The 20,588-nt window shown below is 47.7% G+C and overlaps 1 protein-coding gene across 5 annotated transcripts in view; it reads right to left on the bottom strand.

Annotated features, from left to right (window-relative positions):
• APBB1 (amyloid beta precursor protein binding family B member 1) overlaps positions 1–20,588 on the bottom strand; it is a 465,162-nt gene that overhangs the window by 2,414 nt on the left and 442,160 nt on the right. For all 5 annotated transcript variants that reach the window (XM_086933711.1, XM_086933712.1, XM_086933715.1 and 2 more), the window contains one exon: positions 136–312. In XM_086933711.1, coding sequence (XP_086789837.1) covers positions 136–312 — 177 coding nt within the window. The remainder of the gene's footprint in view (positions 1–135; positions 313–20,588) is intronic.

Here is a 20,588-nt window from a genome sequence, read left to right as displayed (position 1 = left end):
ACCAACTTAGAAGCAGCAATAAAATTCACACTTTCACTAAGACTTGACAGCATATCAACTTGTCCTTTGAGAAGTGACAAATGTTTGAGATGGGAGTCCAAGGAGATACCCATCCGATGAAGAATGGTCACTTACCATACAGGCGGCCTGCACAGCTTCAGAAAGGGTGGCAGCATTTGGCTCACACCAGAACATGTGGCAGCAGAAGTCCCCCGGTCCATTCGCCATGATGAAAGCGAAGGTGTGCACATCTCGACCAACGCCCATAAAGGACAAGAAGCGCACACGACATTCTGAAAGAATGTCTTCCGTCTAGGGATTGAGGAGAAAAGAGAAGGAAGGAAACAGAGAGAAAGGATCATTAGAAAATGCAATCACTTAGGGTTTAGGGAATAAAACTAAATCAGACAAAAGTAGTATGTAGGATAAAGAGGTGAAAAAGAGGTGTAATGGAACAGACAGAAGGAATGAAAGACGAAAAAATAAAGTGCAAGGTTGAGAGACCATGGATATGGAAATTAAAGCAGAGGATTACAAACTGGAAAACAAGTCAAACAAATAGATGAAAGCGGAATAAGAGAGAAGAGGAAGGAGTGACATGAAGGTGGTTAATAAAGGAAGAAGTCAGAAGATGTGTGAAAAATGAGTGGGAGATAATACGCCTGAATGAAGAATATAAGGAAACAAGAGGACTGTGGAGTAAACAAAAATTATGGGAAAACAAATGAAATATCCAGGCAGGAAAAGACAAAGAAAGATAAAAATACATTGTCATTAATCTCAATCTGGAAAGGTTAACATCCAATTCCCTTGGTGCACGAGTATAAAGAACCCTGAAAATGATAACTGGATACCCTTAGGGAAAGGTGGCTTGTGGTCTTCCTAACAAGATAAGTAAACATTCAAAAAAGCAATTTCTTATATCCAGGCACAGTAATCAATCCCGATATGGGTAAGGCAGCCATGTTTTCCCACAATTAAGAGTTCATTTTCCATGTTCTACTGTATCAAAACTCAGATGTCCCCAGTGCGAACTTAAACAGAAAAAAATACAATCACCATACAAAATAGTGTTTTTACCTAAAAAAAAAAATAGTATCTAAATGAAGAGAACCTTAAACATTTCTAAAGATTTAGGATGCTAATAGAAAATCATGTTATCCAGATGAAAATTAATGACATTTTAAAAAATTGCTTTAAAATAAAGTGAGGATAAGAGCATGACAAATGTGCCTCAAAAGTCGGTTCTACAATCTGGCATATTTTCTCGTTCAAATGCCACTGTATTCTGGTGTCTTTTGGGTCTGCTGGTTTAAAGTCGAGAAACTATGGTTAATGTGTCACAAACTGCCAGGAGCAGTACAACACTTAATAACAAGCATTTACAATGCAATAGGTCTCGCATTATTAAAGTTTGAGCTATTGGCATTGTAAATGACAATGCCTTTTATTCATTTGTTTTTAAAACCTGCAATCGGTGCATAAACACGCAATTTGAACATATAGTCCTTCCTTAAGATGAGCAAGGTTGGCAGTAAAAGAGACTGCCAGCCTTGCTTCTCATAAGCATGGACTAGAAGTACAAAGTGCTTGTTTACGCACCAATGCAAATGAATAAAAGGCATTGTCATTTACAATGCCATTAGCTCAAACTTTAATAATGCAAGACCTATTGCATTGCTCTAACCATAAGGCTACATCCTCTCCCCTTGAAAATCGAAAAGTTTGCACCTTAACCTGCTTTGCTTACTGTACAGAACCAGAATGACAGTGGTTTACCAACGTCCACTAGGCCACAAGAATTTACGCGTATGAAAATCTTGGGAAAAAACAAACATTTTCACAACAAATATCTCAGGCCTACTGCCTTTAACATAACTTTACATAAACAGATCCGGCACACAGCCAAGATCACTGGCTTGAGACCATAAGCAACAATGTCCTGCTACTCAAGGCAACCAACATGTATGTGGGTGACGCCTAAGCCCCTTTCAACAGTTGTTATGAAATCTGTTTTTTACGTTGACTACAAAAGGTCACTCGACAGCTGCATTAGGAGCAAGAGCTAAAAAGTTTTGAAACTGCGATGAAAAAGTATATTGCAATGTGGTAAATAACGACCTGGTGGGGCACAGAGGGAGGTGGAGAAAGGAATAACTCAGTGCAAGGGCCGATACTTAAGTTTGTAGGAGGGAGCGAGAAAACGAGAGCAAGAAATACAGAAGGAAAAACATAAAGAACTAGTTTTAAATGCGTGCATGCTGTTTGCGAGGAGCAAATTTAAAATACAAAACACGTGTGCAATGTTATCAAGTGGATTCTTGACGTAAAAACAGTGTTCAGTAAGTGTCAAATACTGACCAAAGACAAATACTGCAGCTTTCACATAGGACATGCAAAAGAATTGTCAATGGCAACGGGCGCCGACTAGCAGGAAATGCAGCAGGAGGTGGTGTGGGACAGCACGCAGCGTCCCAAAAAAATAAATAAATAAATACCGCCTTCGGGTAAAGTCCGCGCTATATAAAAATGCATAAATAACTAACTAAATACATACCGCAATCACCGCCGTCACTCTGCCGGCCTGCGACCAGGAAGTCAGGCAGGCCGGCGCGACAACAGGAAACAGGAAGTAGGGGGGCGGGAGCCTACCCCGCCTCTCACGGAAGAGCCGCGATTGGACGGAGCCGCCGTGTTTGGAGCACCGGAGCAGGCAGGAGCCTACCCTGCGCCCGGTGCCGAAGGAGGGAAGAAGAGTCCTGCTGCCGGGCCCTGCAGCTGAGGAGAGCCGCCGCACGAAGGAAGCCGGTGAGTGCGTTGCCGAACGGGGGAGCGGCGAGGGGGGCGGGGGAAAAGCATGTGCGCGCGCGAGTGCGGGCAGGCTTTGTATGTATGTGTGTGTGCGTGCGTGTGTGTGACTGTGGGGGAGGGGGGTGTGTGTGTGTGAGCGAGTGTCTGTGTGCCTGTATGTGTGTGCCTGCGTGTACATGCGCTCGCCTGTGTGTGCGTGCGTGCATGCAGAGGGGTGGGGGCTGCCTGCCTGCATCTGTAAAAGCAAGGGCTGTGAGTTACTCTGCGCATGCGCAGGGGCAAGCCTGTTCATTCCAAGCCAGCCTCAGCCAGCCTCGGGAAAAACGAAAGTAATAAAAAAGCGAAACTGACACTGCCACTGCAGACAATGCTGCGCGCTCCCGAGGTGAAATCCGAGACTGAAAAAGCTCGTAACACTTTGGTGTCCACTCTCCTAAATACTGATCACAATAGTTGTCGAGCTGACAGCATTCATGCTTCGCATGAATGCTAACGTCAGCTCGACCTAAAAAATGGCTAAGGTGAAAATCAAAACAATAAATGTAATTACATTTAAGTGCAAAGTTACATACTTGTAATCGAAACTGTTCATCTTGGGATATTCACAGGTTCCAGCAACACTGAATACATTTCATTATGTGTTATCCCAGGGGATATCACTTTTTTGAGAAATAAATGTCTGTCTAAAGGTAATTTATTTCTATGGTAAGCTATTTTTTAAATGCAAAACAAGTTAAGAAAGTAGGCGGGTAGATAGTATCAACTTGGAAATAAAAGAATGCACCATCTCTTTTAGCCCCTGTAATCCCAGTGAGGAAAATCGATGGTTTAAGAATATTCAGAAAAACATCCCATGATCGAGAGCTGAGGATTACAGTTAAGTAACTCTTCTTCTCCACCATGGACTCCTCACTGATATTCATGATAAAATGGATAGAATACCAGCTTAAGCCCATCATCTTAGCAATCGAGCTTTACTTATGTAGTGCAGTTTATCACCAGTCAGGGTATCCTGGTACTGGGCTGTGGGTCGCAGTCGAAGAGTCAGGTCTTTAATCCCTTCATGAAGTCTGCCAATGAGGGAGCTGTTCGAAGGGGAAGGGCATGCCAGGATTTGGCGTCGAGGTGGGAGAAGGATCAACCGCTGGTGCAGCAGTGGTGGATGCGAGGTTTCTATGCAAGAGCACGGTGGCAGGGCAGATGTTTATCAGTGGTTGGTGGAAGTTCAGGTGATGGTTCATGCATGCTGGTCCTTGGTAGTGGAGGGCTTTGTAGACGTGGGTCATAAGCTTGAAATGGCATCTCTTCTGAATGAGGAGCCAGTGGAGGTCTCTCAGGTGCTGGATGATGTGGGTCCTTTTGGGCAGGTTAAGGATCAGACCGGCTACTGCGTTCAGGACCGCCTGAAGTATTTTCATGGGTACACTGGTGGTGCCTGCATAGAGTGTGTTGCGGTAGTCCAGACGGTTGTTGACTAGGGCCTGCGTCACTGTTGTGCTGGTGGCTAGCCATTTGAAAATCCTGGGAAGCATGCAGAGTGTGTGGAAGCAGGCTGAGTCAACAGTGTTGCCTTGCCGTTTCATGGAGAGTTTGCGGTCTAAAATTATGCCAAGGTTTGGGGTGGGTCTGAGTTCCGATGGTCCACCAGAAGTTGTTCCAAAGGGAGGTGCGGCTTCCAAAAATCAGCACTTCTGTTTTGTTCATGTTGAGCTTCAGGCCGCTGTCTTTCATCCTGGCTGAGAAGTTCTTCATGCAGTTGTGAAGGTTGGTTTTTGTCATGGTGGTGTCCACCAGAGTGAAAGGATGAGCTGGGTGTCGTCAGCGTAGGAGATGATGTTGATGTCGTGGGTTCTGATGAGATCTGCTAGCGTCATAATGTAGATGTTGAAGAGGGTGGTACTGATGGATGAGCCTTGCGGGACATCGCAGATGGTGTGCTTGGGCGGTGATGTGAAGGGAGGGAGATGGACCATCTGTGTGCACCTCATGAGATAGGATGCCATCCATCCAAGAGCGTCATCATTGATTCCGATCAGGTGCAGTCGACTGATGAGTGTGTGGCAGGAGACGGTGCTAAAAGCAGCGGAAAAGTCAAGTAGGATTAGGGTGGCTGATTCTCCTCTGTCGTGTAGGGTGTGGAAGTCGTCTGTCGCAGCGATCATAGCAAAAAAACTGCATATCACCACACAGAAAAGAGTTGCACAGCTGATGATTAACTGCTATCTAACCAAACATGTTGGCAGACCTTATCTAGGCAGGAGTGTCTTATGAATGGGTGTACTAAATTGCCATGTAGCGTCTCCCTAGATGCCAACTCCGATATTTCTGCGAATAGTTGAAGTAACCTTTTACACTAGCCAAATGAATTCTTGATGTTCCTGAAACTGATCGGTTTGTCTTTTGTTATCAGACATTACACAGTATACAATTAATAAAGCCATGCATTTCTTGGTTTTACCATTCCTGTACAGATGAGGAAATAAACTAAATATTCTAGTTGCCTTTCGCTAATCTAGGAAATATCTGGGATTCTTTCACATTAAGGGTGTTAAGGGAATTTTCCTGCTGGACAGAAAATGTTTGTGTTAGATCCAATTAGGTGAGAGGTGAGGTGGAGAGGACAGGGCTACTGGGAGTCAACCATAGCATAATTGTGGTAGTTTGCTTCATGTCTTGGGGTCTAATTATTATGGTTCTGAAACTGGCCCACATTCTGCACTTATCCTTCAGGGTTGAACCCTTGAGCAGTCATAAGCTTCTCAACAAGGTAGTGTGGAGGTACAAGAACAGAGAACTCAACAGTCAACCCACTAGACCCAGTAATATGCTGTCCAGGCCAGTGATTTTCTTGTGAGAATATTGGCACTTTTATAAGATCGCAAAATGTAATTACCACAGACAGGATTGTTGTTAGGTTACAGGGTTCTTCCAACACTATGGGTTATAGGAAAGTTGTCAATCTATGGCTCTCAACTGTGGTCCCAGGCCAGGGATGCCAATTCCTACCCTACTACAAGAATCCAGTACTACGGTTGTAGTTACCACTCTTCCACAGGGAGGTGTTACTGTGGGAAAAGAATTGGCTGAGGTACAAGTACACAATTTGGTTATGCTGGTGATCGCCAATTACAGGAGACCCGCAGGTCAGTTAAAATTGTATCCTGCTAAGGAGTTCTTGAAGGCACTTGTGACAGATTTCAGTATGCAGTTCTAGGGTGGGCACAGTGTGTCAGACAGCGTCTTGTGCTTCATAATCTAGCAGAGCTCTGTTTGTGCTAGCTGCCTTCGTGCTGCGCCTTTGAGGTAGGTCACATGGTAGAGTCCACCAGCAGCATGAGCAAGGTTATGGCAGCTACCCCATTATTAAGTTAAAGTTGGAGTTGTGGCACGGCAGGCTGGGAGTCAGAGGTCATCTTTTTCTGGACAGTTACGGACTCAGGGCAATCAAGGAACTCCTTGGCTGAAGCAGCAGTGATGTCTGGACATACAACTGCTCAGTGGCAGCAGTAGAAAGTTCCCTAAGTTTGTGGCAGATGCCGGTTGGCAAAGTGGATGCTGCTCCACATAGCTCCCAAAATTAATCTCATGGGGAGTCTGGGTTATCGCTCTCGGCTTTGGTCTGCGCTGATCACCATGCCGAACACAAGTTGGTTTCTTCTGGGTGCTCAACAAGCCAGGAACATGACTGAGCCAGACTGTCCTTCCCTCCTTGGTCAGGATGGCAGGGTCTAAGCTCTAGGCAGACCATAGCTTTACCAGGAAGCTGTGTAGTCTTCCAGCGATGCCTCCTTACCAGTGGGAGACTGGCTGTTATGTAGACATCAACCATGGTCTCACAGCAGCTCTTCGAGTACTCTGTGGAGCACTCCCTTCCTTGGTCAAGGCGAACTTGGATCTGGAAAAAATCCAATTTACTCATTTTTTAGATCGGAGATGTGGATCCACCATCTAAGGTCCTGAGAGCTAGTTTTATATGGTTACCTTTCAAATTAAATTTTCTGATTGCAGCGCAGACACAGACTTTGAGCAAAGTGAGGGCTCTCTCATCAGGTAAGGATGATGCTGACTCCAAGAAGATCCAACAGATGGGCATGATGAAGTGAGCAGTGTCTGCAACTGGCTATCAGCAGCCTTTATAATGTAGCAATCACAGACAGCCAAAAGGGCAGATATTGCCTAGAAATTGCCTTACCTTAACCAACAATGAAAATAAGTGGCGTGTTCTTTATGGTGTGGCTGTGACACCTCATCATGTAATACACTCACAAACCTCTTTAAGGACCCTTCGGTTTTGTTTGTCAAACCTTCTGCTCAACCTTGGGTAGCTGTGCCAATAAGCAGCACGGCGGTCACAATGGAATAAGTGTAAACAATTTAGAATCAAACAATTTTTATTCGGCAGACATGTAGCAGTGAACAACCCGGAGGGCGACCCGGCGATGGTGGGCCGTCAGCCAAGTGGTGCAACCAAGTAGGACGTCGATGCTGCCTTTTATAAAACCAGAGAAGAAAGAAACATCACAACAGAAACAAAAGCCCACCCACCACCCCCCACCGCCCCCCCTCCTCCCAGTACCCCCCACCCTCCCTCCCGCCCACCCCCTCCGCATCAGTATGGTTCAAACATCCAACTAAGCCCACACTCCCGGGGACCCCGACACACTCAAAGGGTGGGTCGCGGACCCTCAGGTGTTCGCGCCTGGCAGTTCCAACGGGATGAGTTGCAATATCTGTAGGAATTTGGGGCAGGTGACTTCTCGTAAGTCCTGAGATAGCAAGTGTATATAGGGTGCCCAGAGCTTCGCATACGTGTCCCCTTTACCATCCACACACAGGGAGAGTCGCTCCATGCCCAGCAGCAGCCAAAGTCGCCTGATCCAGTCCCTCGGGTCAGGGGCATCTGGTGAGCGCCACCGTGCAAGGATCGCCTGGCGTGCTGCCAGGAGCGCCAGCGCCATTTGCCTACCCCGCGGGGAGCGCGGGGGAAACGCCTTAGGATGAGGTAGGCCTAACAGTACATGCTCAGGAGATCTGGGAAAGGTGACGCCAAAAGCATTGTCTGTCGTCTAGAACCACCTGCCAGTAACGCACTAACTTGGGACAGTGCCAGAGCAGATGTGTCAAGGTGTCTGTCGCGCCACAACCCCTCCAACAGAGACTCGAGCACTTAGGGTCCCACCCGTGGATCCTCGCTGGCGTGTGATACCAGTATGTGACTATTTTAAAAGCCGCCTCGGCCCCGGCAACGTTGGCTGCGGTGTGGTGTGCGCGATAGTGTATCTTGTCCCATTCCTTACGCGTCAACGGGCGGCCCAGCTCCGTTTCCCACCTAACCTGCGCTTTGGAGCGCTGCGCGTGTTGGCGCTTCATAATGAAAGCATAGAGTTCAGAGATGAGTCTGCGATCATCCTTCTTAAAGGCTACCCAGCGTTCCAAGGGCGTCATAGGACGGGACATGTCTGCTATGTTAGTAGGGAGTGTCACCCAATGCGCGACCTGCGAGTAATGGAAGGCGTCCGCGTCGTTCATCTCAAAGTATTCCCGGCGAAGAGTGGAAAATGGTATCAGCCCCTCCGGTTGAAAGAGGTGTCCCGCCCTCTTACAACCCAGCTCCCTCCATCGCTGGAAGACTGGTGAAGCGCATCCCGGGGGGAACTCCGGGTTGTCAACTATAGGCGTCAGAGGTGACAGGAAGGTGGTCCATCCACGTTTGTACGCCAGTCGGTCCCACACTGCCAGCGTCGGTGAGGTTACCGGGGACGAGTAAAGGCCCCAGGCCCGATGTTTACGCGGGAGCCAGAGTTCACGCCAGATATTACGTCCCGCCACTGTCTGGTCCATAAAGAGCCAGTGCTTGCTGGACAGGGGCCTATTCCATTCCAGGATGAAGCGTAAGCACGATGCCTGGTAGTACGCCTCTACACACGGGAAATTCAGGCCACCCTCTTCTCGAGGCGCCATTATTCAGGCGAGCGCAATGCGGGGGCGCTTATGGTTCCACAGAAACGTGGTCAGCAGTCGCTGCAGTTTCCTCAAGGCCCCTGGGGGGACGCAGGGGTAGCATCTGGAAGAGATAGAGGATACGAGGGAGGATCGTCATCTTTATAGCAGCTAGGCGGCCAAACCAGGCCAGCTGCAGCCGGGACCAGTCCGAGACAGACTTCGCTGTTTGGTCCAGGAGGAGCCTGTAATTGAGGGCAACAGTTTGGGCAATCGTGGCTGCCAACTGGATCCCCAGGTATGGGATGTCTGACTGGACCCACTGAAACGCGAAGTCCTTCCGGAGATCCCGAACCTCCTCCTCCGGCACCGAGAGATACAGGATTTGGGATTAAGTGTAAACAATTTAAATAGCACTAAAGCAATTGAAGAAATCAACAAGACATCAAAGAAATCCAACACCAATCTATAAAAATAGAATTTCGTTATATATTCTTAGAGATCACAACGAAAAAGATTCACCAGAGGGTCCAGTTGGTATAGACTTTAAAAGATATAGGAAATCACAGCATTCCACTCAACCATGAACAAGCACTGGCAAATTCAACAAATTTGACACTTGAAAACTTTTTGAGTACAAAGTTGAGCAAATTGTAATGAGGGCGGTTAGAGCTACTTGGTGCGATCAACCCCATCATGGAGCTAGTCAGGGGGACTAGCAAGGCCCTCAAAACAGTTACATCCACAGAAGTAGTAGTCTTCAAGTAGTTCCAGGAGCTTTATCCCCGTCCAATGGATTCCTATGAACATGGTACAGATGGATTAGTTACTTACCTGTAATCCTAGTTCTCTTCCAGGGGATCCTCATCAGTCATAAGCATTAGAATATTCCCCCCCCAGCCAAATAGTATCAGAGCTGAAATATGCTGTGAAGAATTTCCACCATACATGAATAATATGCATTAGAAACATGAGAAACAACACCAAAGATTGTTTAGAAACTGTTTTAATGCTCAGATAGCAGTAGGAATTCTCATAACTCACTGAAAGCATAGAAAGCTCCCAGGCTGCATTGCAAACACACAGTCTAAAAAGACTGAAAAGCTAACTTGTAGCTGCATAGCAATAAACTGACACCGTGCCTTTGAGGCACCCAAGCCCCCCAGTATCCCAGGTCAGTTGTTCTTTTCGGAGACTGAAAACAAACCCAATAACAAATAGGTTAACAATATCTCCTTATTAAAGAATATCCTTTGCCCGGGGAGGCGGGAGGGTTGCTTATGACTTTGATGAGGATACCCCTGGAAGAGAACTAGGATTACCGGTAAGTAACTAATCATTCTCTTCCAGGGGATCCTCATCAATAGTCATAAGCATTAGAATAGAATAGCGAGCCTCACCTCATCTCCCTGCGGGCAAAGGAGTGACAATACAGTAATAACTATAATAAGCCTAGTAACAACTAAGCTCGTACAGGCCGCATCCTACCCAAATAAATTCCTCAAAGAGGCTTGTCCTACTTGAGTATCGGCCCTGGAATCAAATTCTAGACAGTAATGCCTCGTAAAGGTATGAACTGATTTCCAAGTTGCAGCCTTGCATATTTCTGACATTGGAATGTCGTGCAAGAAAGCCACTGTGGCCGCTTTCCCTCTGGTAGAATGCTTGTTCAGATAGAACATGGTGGTCGTATTGTCCGTCCGAACTAAGACTGAGTTGGACTCGATTGCTGGAAAGAAAGCTTTGAGAGCTAGAAACACCGCTCTGAGCTCCAGCATTTTAGTGTGGTACGTCTGCTCCTGCGCAGACCACTGACCCTGACCACTGACCCTGAATCTGAAGCGGACCCATGTGCGCTCCCCAGCCTTGCAGAGAGGCATCTGTCACTATAGACTGGGAAGGAAGCGGTTGGTGAAAAGGTACTCCCACCAGCACATTCCTCGTCCGAGTCCACCACCTGATGGCATCCTTCGTTGCTTGAGAAAGAGTGATACGATCTTCCCAACGCCCTGTCGCTTGGTCCCACTGGTCTTCGAGAGCCTGTTGCAGAGGCCGCATTCTCAGCCTGGCGTTTGGGATGAGAAAGATGCAGGACGCCATGGAACTCAGCAGGGATGCTACTTGTCGGGCTGTTGGAAACCGAGACTCTAGCAGAATCCCACATTTCTGTTTCATGGAAAAAAGTCTCTCCTCCGAAGGAAACGCTTTTCCCACTTTTGTGTCCAGAACGGAGCCTAGGTAGTGGATGGACTGTGTTGGCTGCTGGACTGACTTCTCCAGGTTTACATGGAGACCGAGCTTGTGCAACTGGTGCAGGCAAAGCTGCACATCGTGTGCTACCCGTACCGGAGATGGACCCTTTAGGAGCCAGTAGTCCAGGTACGGATAGATGAAGAGCCCCTTCTTGTGAAGAAAAGCCGCCACCACTGCCATGCATTTGGTGAAGACTCGTGGTGCGGACTTGAGCCCGAAGGGTAGCACCTTGTACTGGTAGTGTTTGTTTCCTACAATAAACCTCAAGTACTTGCGATGCCGCAGTGCAATTGGGATGTGAAAGTATGCATCTTGCAGATCCACCGAACACATCCAATCCCCGGTTTGAAGATGTGGGCATATTTGATGAAGAGCTAGCATGCGAAACTTTTCTTTTACAATGACTTTGTTTAGGAGTCGAAGATAGAGTATAGGCCTGAATTTGTCCTCCTGATCTCTTTTGGGGACAAGAAAGTATCTGGAGTAAACTCCCTTTCCCCTTTGAGAGGGGGGAACTTCTCCTCTATAGCTCTTTTCTGTAGCAGGATCTTTACCTCTCTCTTGAGCAAGCTTAGCTGGTGAGGGCAAGATCTCTTTGGAGGAATGTTCCTTGGAAGCGGCCGGAAACGTAGCATGTATTCATTGCGCAGTATATTCAGCACCCATCGATCTTTTGTGATGCTGACCCACTCTGCCAGGTGTTGTGAAGCACTTCCGCCCACTGGAGTGGGCAACGGCGCCAGAGGAAGCCACTGCTCAGGCCTTTCCTCCTCTCGATGTGGTAGAGGACTGCTGGTGACCTCCTCTACCTCTGTTGGATTTTCCTAGAAACTGGGATTTCCCCTGGCTCTTATTTTGGGACCACTGAGGGGTTTGAACCCTCTGTTGAGCCACTCTCCCCTTGCTGGTCTTGAAACGGCGTTTGAACTCTTTTTTTTTTTTTCCAGACCCACCGCCTTTACTGTATCCAGCTCTGTCTTCATACGAGTCATCTCCTCGTCAGCATGTTGTCCGAAGAGAGAGGACCCCGAAAAAAGGAGATTTAGGATGCAGTGTTGAGCATCCGGCTTCAAACCTGTGAGACGCAACCAAGCTGACCTCCTGGCACAGACCCCATGCGAGTAGGAGTGTGCCGCGAGAACTGCACCGTCCGCCGCAGTGCTTATCAACTGGTTCGCCACCAGACATCCCTATGTCATAGTTTCCTCGAAGTCATTCTGGTCTTCTTTTGGCAGCTTTGACTTAAACCTTTCCATTGAGTCCCATAAGGCTCTATCATATCTGCCCAACAGTGCGGCCGCACTCGAGACATTCAGTGTGGAGGCCGCTGAACTGCACACCTTGCGACCCCACGAGTCTTGTGACTTGCTTTCCTTATCCGGTGGTGCTGAAGAGGAAGCAGCCACTGCATGCGTCATCTTTGCAGCTGACACTATCACAGAGTCCGCTGGAGGGTCAGATTGTACAAAAACTGGGTCAGATGAAGCTGGTTTGTACTTCTTCTGTATGCGGGCCGGCACCGCTCGGATGGCTGCTGGAGTAAGGAAAACATCCTTGACCGGATCCATTATCCCCGGGACCAAAGGCAGCAGCGGGCGAGAGACAGATTTTTTGTGCAAAGTTTCAAAAATTACTGTCGTAGCCACCTGGGGGACAGACATCTCAATGTTCAGTTTCTGAGCTCCTCTTTGTAGGATATCTAGGTAAGTGCCTATGTCATCTACTGGAGAGGATCTAGAAACAGGGCTATCCATCAGTGTGGGAGAGTAATCCCTCTCGGAAGACCTGGTAGAAGAGGTAGATGAAGTAGACTGAGTTCTCCGCCGTCTACGATGCGCACCGTGCCTCCTCTCCCGTGATCTCCTTGGGTGTTCCTCCCTTCTAGGAGAGCGAGATCTGACCGGGTCTTTTCTTCTGGGTGAACGAGATCTGACCGGATCCTCTCTTCTGGGAGAACAAGATCTAACCGGATCTTCCCTTCTGGGAGAGCGGGATCTGGTTGGACGTCTCACAGGCGATCTGCTTGCTTGGCATCTGGGGGGACTGCGTCTGTCCACTTCCTCCACCAGCCTCTGGAGAGGAGATCTGTGCTGAGGACTGACCTACTCTTGCATACGTCTGGCAGCCCCTGACTCTCGCCAATGATCCAAAGACTTGTACCATCTGGGTGACAGTCTGACCTCTGCAGCCGAAGGATCTGGCTGCAGTATCGGCGATCTGTGGACAGGACTTCTGGATCTTGAGGATGTTGTTGAAGAGCCAGAAGACGGCGACATGGAATGGCGAGAAGCTGACTCCGTCACCATGATCAGAGTTTCTCGACGACGATCGAGCTCTTTCTGGCAGTCTCGACGTCGAGCGTTCTCTTTCTCTCGACGCCGAATGCCTCGGGGAGTCGGCGGATCCATCAATCTCGACGTCAAATGCTTAGACGGCGATCGATGCGAGGATCTACGATCTCTCGACGCCGAACGGAGATGACCAGCCGTCGACGGAGCCTCTCTCGACGCCGAACGGTGATGACCAGCCGTCGACGGAGTCCTCTCTCTCTCTCTCTCTCTCAACGTCGAATGTCTGCGCGGCGACGGCGGAGGGGTATTGGTCACCCTCGACGCCGAGCGTCGTCGAGACGGCGACGGAGAATGCCTCTTCGACGCCGACCGATGTCTTGCTGTCGACGGCGGAGGAGTCTTGTTCCTCGACGCCGAACGTCGTTTCTTAGACGACGGCAGAGGGGTCACACTTCTCGCGCCGGTCGTCGTCTGGATGACGACAGCGGAGGAACGACCTCCCTCGACGCCGATCGTTGCCGGGTTGACGACAGCGGAGGGGTCCTGGATCTCGACGCCGACCGTCGCCTGGTTGACGGTGGCGGAGTCGCATTCCTCAACGCCGGACGTCGCCCGGTTGACGACGGCGGAGGAGTAATCTCCCTCGACGCCGTTCGCCGCCTGGTTGACGACGGCGGAGGGGATTTCGATGACGGAACTGGATTCTTCGACGTCGTCGACGTACCTGGTCTTCTTTTCGACGGCGAGCCCGCCGTTGACGGTAGTTTTGAAGATAGATGACCCACCGGTGGTTCTTTTCTCAGCGCCGAGCCCGACGCTGAAGCTGAAGGGTGCCTTCTTCACCGGAGACCTTCCTCTGGATGACCTGTGAGTCAGGCCATAAATGCGAATCCTCTCCCTGTCTTTGAGAGTTCTTCCTGACAGGTGCTCACAATGAGGACAGGTACCTGGATCATGTTCATCAGGCAGACACCGGATACATACGTCGTGGTTGTCTGATTTTGCCTTCTTGTTTCCACAAGAAGGACATTTGTCAAAAAGTGAAGGCATTCTCAGATGAAAATGTTCACTAAACTGACTGAAAAAGATAGTACCTTTCCTTGACTAGTTGTTAAATGTCAAAGTAAGCAAAAAAGTTGTTAAAAGTGAAGTAATGTTCTGTCAGAAAACAGAAATTAGTGGAGCTGTGTAACCAGGATCCTTCCTGAAGGATCCGGAAAGAACAACTGACCTAACTGCCACACCTGAGGCATGATGGGATACTGGGGTGCTTGGGTGCCTTAAAGGCACGGTGTCAGTTTATTGCTATGCAGCTACAGGTTAGCTTTTCAGTCTTTTTAGACTGTGTGTTTGCAATGCAGCCTGGGAGCTTTCTATGCTTTCAGTGAGTTATGAGAATTCCTACTGCTATCTGAGCATTAAAACAGTTTCTAAACATTCTTTGGTGTTGTTTCTCATGTTTCTAATGCATATTATTCATGTATGGTGGAAATTCTTCACAGCATATTTCAGCTCTGATACTATTTGGCTGGGCGGGAATATTCTAATGCTTATGACTTTGATGAGGATCCCCTGGAAGAGAAGCGGAGGGTACAGAATGCTTGTGAATGCTCAAGGATGCTGTAGATGTGACCTGGTCGACGGGGGACCACCTGTAGGGACCCCTCGGTCCACTAAGTTGATGAGGGGGTCATGGACACAGGTTTTGTCGTCCCATGAGGTCCTCTCTGGTCTGACCAAAGCCCAGTCATTACAGGACTACCAATCGTCTGGTGGTGCATTCACAGCCAAATCCTTTTCAGGGTGACCAAGCTGCACTCAAAAAACTCTCCAGGGTCTAGCAGACTTGGGTGCTACTTCTGAACGTTGGGTCCTGGACCCTCGTGGTGTACGATGGCGGGGAGCAGCGATTCAGGAATCTGGGCTAACATTCGCCCTTAACAGGGTTTTTCAGCTGTTTCCCTGTGCTGTGAAAAGGAGGCCAGTCGTTTGACCCTTGGCGTCTCCTTGCTTTGGCTGGGCTCAGGAGGGGACTTTGTCTTGTCAGTAAACAATAATGTGGACGTTCCCGTTCGGGGATCCAAAAGTGAAGATGACAGATTGTCATACACAGGAATGATCAAAAAAAACATTAAGTTTTTGAAAAGAACCCTCACCCACCAACCTAGTTGGTGGCATGTTTCATCGGGTTCACAGCTGGGCTGCCGAACACAACCCAGCTGTGCTGCGACGCCTGAATTACTTTGTCTTGTCTACATGAGTAGGACACAGCAAGCACAGTCCCTCTCTTTTGCTAGCCACCATGTGCAGGCCATGTCGGGAACTTGGTGCAGCAGGGCAGTCCTTCCAGGCCAGTTGAGATCGGAGTTCTGGAAGCCAGGCTGTGCCCTATTTGTATACAGAAAATGCCTTCAGGGTAGGATGCAGTTGGTATCCAAAAGACTACCAGGCTCCATCCCTCCCTCCGAATGACCACTTTCAGGTAAGTGAGGCATCTGGCTATCGCAGAATGCAGCATTCTGCCCAATTCAAGATGGATGAACTACTTCTCATGGCGTTCACAACTCCCTAGCCCAACTGTGAGGTGTGGTTACCAAGGAGGCTACATGTCCCTGCAAAACTGGTTTGCCAACTGGTTATCCCTCTACTTCCCAGGTGCCAGCTAGTCTGCCTAAGCAATGGGACTGCACCTCTCACAGGTCGGCCCTATTTTCTCTTCAAAGACTGCTTCAGCTTTGAAGCAAGCCTTTTGGGCCAACACCCATGTGACTTCCTGCAGGATGAAGGTAACATCTATTCAGTCCACGGCCCTATTGTGTCTTTTCCTGGGAGTAATTAGCACGTCTCCCCTGGAGGGCAGAGTGGTCTCATGCTCAAAATCCATGTGCAACTGTTAAGGGCCCATGAGATTGAAGACAAACAGAGTCAACTTTGTAAACGTTGCACATTGTAACTTGTTACACTAATTTCGACTTGAGAAGCAAGCCAGGCTTAATATAACAATCTGTTTGATACCTTGGAGTATCAACTTTGGTCACACCATTCAGGAGTTAGCGCAGCTGAGGGGGGAGGTGGGGGGGAGCAACCACGCTCACGTCAATGGAGCACCCAAGTCTTTCTGTAGTAAAAACGCCAGTTCAAGATTTTACTGTCAATACATGCAAAACATATGTTCTGCCCATGGAATATCCTGCACTCTGCCTGGCTTAGTAGGCCTGCCATGGGGTCACTTTCCAGGTTTCAGGGGGACTGTGGACTTTGCTATGGTTTTTAAATGACCAAGTCGGGCTAGCAGTTCGAAATTGCCCTTCCAGTCTGCAATGGCGGTCTGGGAGAGTCGCTTTACTCTAGTCACCCAGGGAGGCACAACCCCAGCTAAAATCTTGAGAAGGGCGGAGGGGGGTGGAGAATCCTCTAATGTGCAGGCCCTGGGTACCATACACTAACTAGGGACTAACAGGTAGGTTAGCCTATGACAATTGGGAAAGGCAATGTAACACACACGTTTTGGGGTCCGAGCACTAGAACAGAGGTCTGGTTAGCAGGATTCAGTGCACTCTCAGTCAAGAAACCAGCAGCATCAGTCGAAAAAAACCTAGAAAAAAACCTATGGGTGACCATACAAAACAAGTAATTTCCTTACCAGGCTCCCACTTCAGACGAAAGGTGACATGCCCTTGTCCTGGTGGTTATCATCTACGTAGAAGAAACTGGAAAAGCTGCCTGCACTGGCATGGTCAGTTCCAGGTCAGTGTTCCACCTTGAAATCCATCCCCTGTAGGGAAATGGACCCCCTCAACAACTTGGGGTTCTTTCCTATCATCTGCATCAACCATCTGTGTTCAGTTTGAACTCTGAAGTGAGTCCCAAACATGGGAGAGTCTCAGCTTTTTCAGGGACAAAACCTCAGTAAAGATGTCCCTCCCAATAGCACTCCAACGCTGCTAGGGAGGAGTCACCTGCTAATGAAGGCAAGTGGCTGATCCTGGCTCAAATCATTTACCTGCGACAACACTGCCCCTATCCAATGGTCAGAGGCATCTGTCTGAATAAATAATTCCTTACTGATTTCAGGTGCCTTCAGGACAGATGTTGAGCACACAGCTTTCTTGAGGGTATCAAAAGCCTTTTCACCCCGCTCAGTCTAGATTACTTTTCTGGGTTGCTTCTTTGAGGTAGGTTCAGTTAATGGTGCCACTATGGTACCATATCCTTTCAGAAATCTCGTGTAGTAACCAGTCTACCAAGAATACGATGCCAGAATTATCTGAAGTTTGGTTTGAAGAGGCTGTAAATGGCCTCCACCAACTTGGTGGCCCAAGTACACAACAGAGACGTGTTCTGTCTGGTACTTACTTGCCTTGACAGTCAGGCCTGCCTGCTCCAGGGCCTGTAGTACTTCCTTGAGGTGGAGCAAGTGATCCTCCCAGGTGGAACTGAACACACCTATATCATCATTATAAGCTGCACTAAAACTTTCAAGACCTGAGAGTACTCTAATCACCCGTTTCTAAAGGTGGAAGGTGCATTTGTCAACCTGAAGGGCATCACTTTGAATTGAAAGTGGCCTTCAGGTGTCAAAAAAGCAGACCTCTCCTTGACATTTGGTGTGAGGGCTACCTACCAACAACCTGATGTTGGGTCACAGGTACTTCAATATTTTGCTGCCTCCCAACCTATCAATGAGCTCATCAGCTCTTAGCATTGGCTGGACATCAGTCTTAGAAACTGCACAGAGGGCCCTGTATTCCACATAGACTTCACCTCAAGGTTCCCTCCTTTGGAATTGTGCTTGGACACAAGAACCACTGGGCTGGCCCTAGGCTTTATCACCCACAACGCCAACATCTTGGCAACCTCAGCTTTGACGCTGATCTTTACCTGCTCAGACAACTTGTAGGTTTTACTTTTGACAGGTAAGCTGTCACCGGTGTCGACATCATGGGTACTGTACAAAGCTGGCTCTGTATATGGCATACCACTAAGTGGTTATACAGTGCACCGAGTTCAGAGATTCCCCCAGAAGTGTACAGGGCTCAATGTAAACCCAAAGTGCTCTATTTTTGGTAGGGTGGTAGAGCAGCCTTAGGCCTACCACAAAGGAGTGTAAGACATTTGTTACAGACAGTGACTAATAAATGACACACAACTGAAAGAGGAGATCCACATCAATTTTAGAAAAATAAGCTTATTTCAATATTTATTTCAAGACCAAGATGTTCGCAATAAGGTAAATATGTTTTTCAGGAAAAATACTTAACACTTTAAAAATTACTCAGTATAGTGAAGGAAAACAAGAATACAGTTTTTGCAGGTAAGTACTCGACTTCCAGATTCAGTCTTTAGTCAACACAAGGCAGGGTTCAAATCAGTTCCAAAAGTGCACCACCAGCGGCACATGGGCGACCGGGTGCAGAGGTCAAATTCGAGGTCGGGTGCCCAATGCTAACCAATAGAGACTGGGGGTACTCCTAGTCGAGCTGCTCACAGGGGTTGATCTCCTAGAGTACAGGGACAGACGGTTGCAGAGTCTGTTTGTGACACTGTCAGTATTGACAATCTCGTGCACTTCCTCTGACAGGATTTGGCCCCCTAAATGACAATTCTCAGGAAGGCTTAATTAGCAAATACTTTGTAAGAGATATAACTTTGATGTACATGGGATTCATCCATCATTCGAGGGGTAAAGGTTGGGTAGGTTTTCTGAGTAGGCTTGCTCATTTGGAGCACATTTAAGGTCTGTTAGAGAAGAGTCTGCAAGGGACAGAGGATTTTGTTTTGTCTGAGAAGATATCAGCACATATTCTTTAAATTGTTTCTCCTTCTTATGTTTTGTATATTTCTTATGCATTTGATTTTTTACAAAAATGAAGAAAAATGTAAAGCAAGTGCTTCCATCAAATGCAGACATCCTGAAGTTGACATGTAAGAGCAGTCTGTGAGTGTTATCTTCATAAGCATCTCTTCTTGGTGTCTCTGACATCTTTCTGGAAGAAGGACTGGAATGGAGGTACACCATCTAGGTTACTGATTTGTAGGGTTGCAGTGGGTCTCTTTGGGTGTTTCTTAAAGGCAGTGAAGTATGTATCTATTGGTATTTACATAGCGCATTCTTAGCTGAAAGAAACAGCGCTGTACATTATGTGGGGTAAATGAGAGAAAAGAGTACATCAAGAGGGGATTACACAGAAGCAATTCATACACCGCATATTTTTAAGCACACAGCGATTAAGTGATTTACCCAGATTCACACAATGTGAAGTCAAGCACCTCCCACAGTCTTAGAAGGAGGACTGAGGCATCGACGGAGAGGGCGGGGCCTCCTGCAAACCCGAGTCTGTACCAAGTGAGGTGAGGCTAATACCTCACACAGGATAGGTGTGGAAGTCACCCCTCCTGTATAGAGGTATTTTGTATGTTCACAAGTAGGCACATTGTGACTGTGGTTTTATCCTTATTTTGTTTTTCAATTTCACTTATTGCAGTAGCTATAATCTAAGAAGATCCTGAAGAAAGCCAAGGCAAGTTGCCCATTTTGGCAGAAACTAGTCGACCTAAGACCTGCGGCACATTTGTTGGAAGCCGTATCTGCATTCTTTTTAATAGGCGTGGAAGCGCACATTAGTAAAATTGTTTGGTTCGCCGCCATGTCCTTTTTAAATCCCTCACTAGTTTTGCACTGCATTTGATTTGGCCTGTGTATTTTGGACTATAGGGTGTAAGTCATCTAACATTGCTCTTCATGGCGTTTTGGGTATCTGGTTCACACTCCTAGATCCCAGTGTCACCTCCTGAGTGAATGGGGTGCTGTGACAGGGAAGCTGGAATTCCAAGTGATGACACTGGCCACGAAGGGCAGTTGATGGGAATCCTATTCTTATCTTCCCTCCATAGGGTTAGCTTAATCTCTCAGGTTGTTCAAATTTGGATATAACTTGTCTGGAAGAAACCACAGCTGTATTCTCTTTCTTTATCTGTAATTTCTTTATATCTTAGACCACCAGATTGTATTGTTGTTGTTAGTTATAGGATTTGGGGATTTAATCTGATGTAGGTCTTTAAATATTTTCCCTATGACCCTTACTTCCTCGTGAAGTTGAGTTTTTTTAAGTCAAGCACCGAAGCCAGGATTCAAACATGGGCACTCCAGTTCCAAGGTCAGCAGCTCTAGCCGCCAGGTGACAAACTGGTAATGTGCTTTGTCTTTTAAGCTTCCTCTGGTAGAGCCATAGATTTAGTAATCTGCATCAAAGTTTCCTTTCGTACATGAGTGGTCTAGCAAGAGGACTCAGA

The sequence above is a fragment of the Lissotriton vulgaris genome, chromosome 8, assembly GCF_964263255.1.
Source record: "Lissotriton vulgaris chromosome 8, aLisVul1.2, whole genome shotgun sequence".
NCBI lineage: Eukaryota > Metazoa > Chordata > Amphibia > Caudata > Salamandridae > Lissotriton > Lissotriton vulgaris.
The sequence above is the reverse complement of the archived record's forward strand: the minus strand, read 5'-3'. Positions and strand labels throughout refer to the sequence as shown.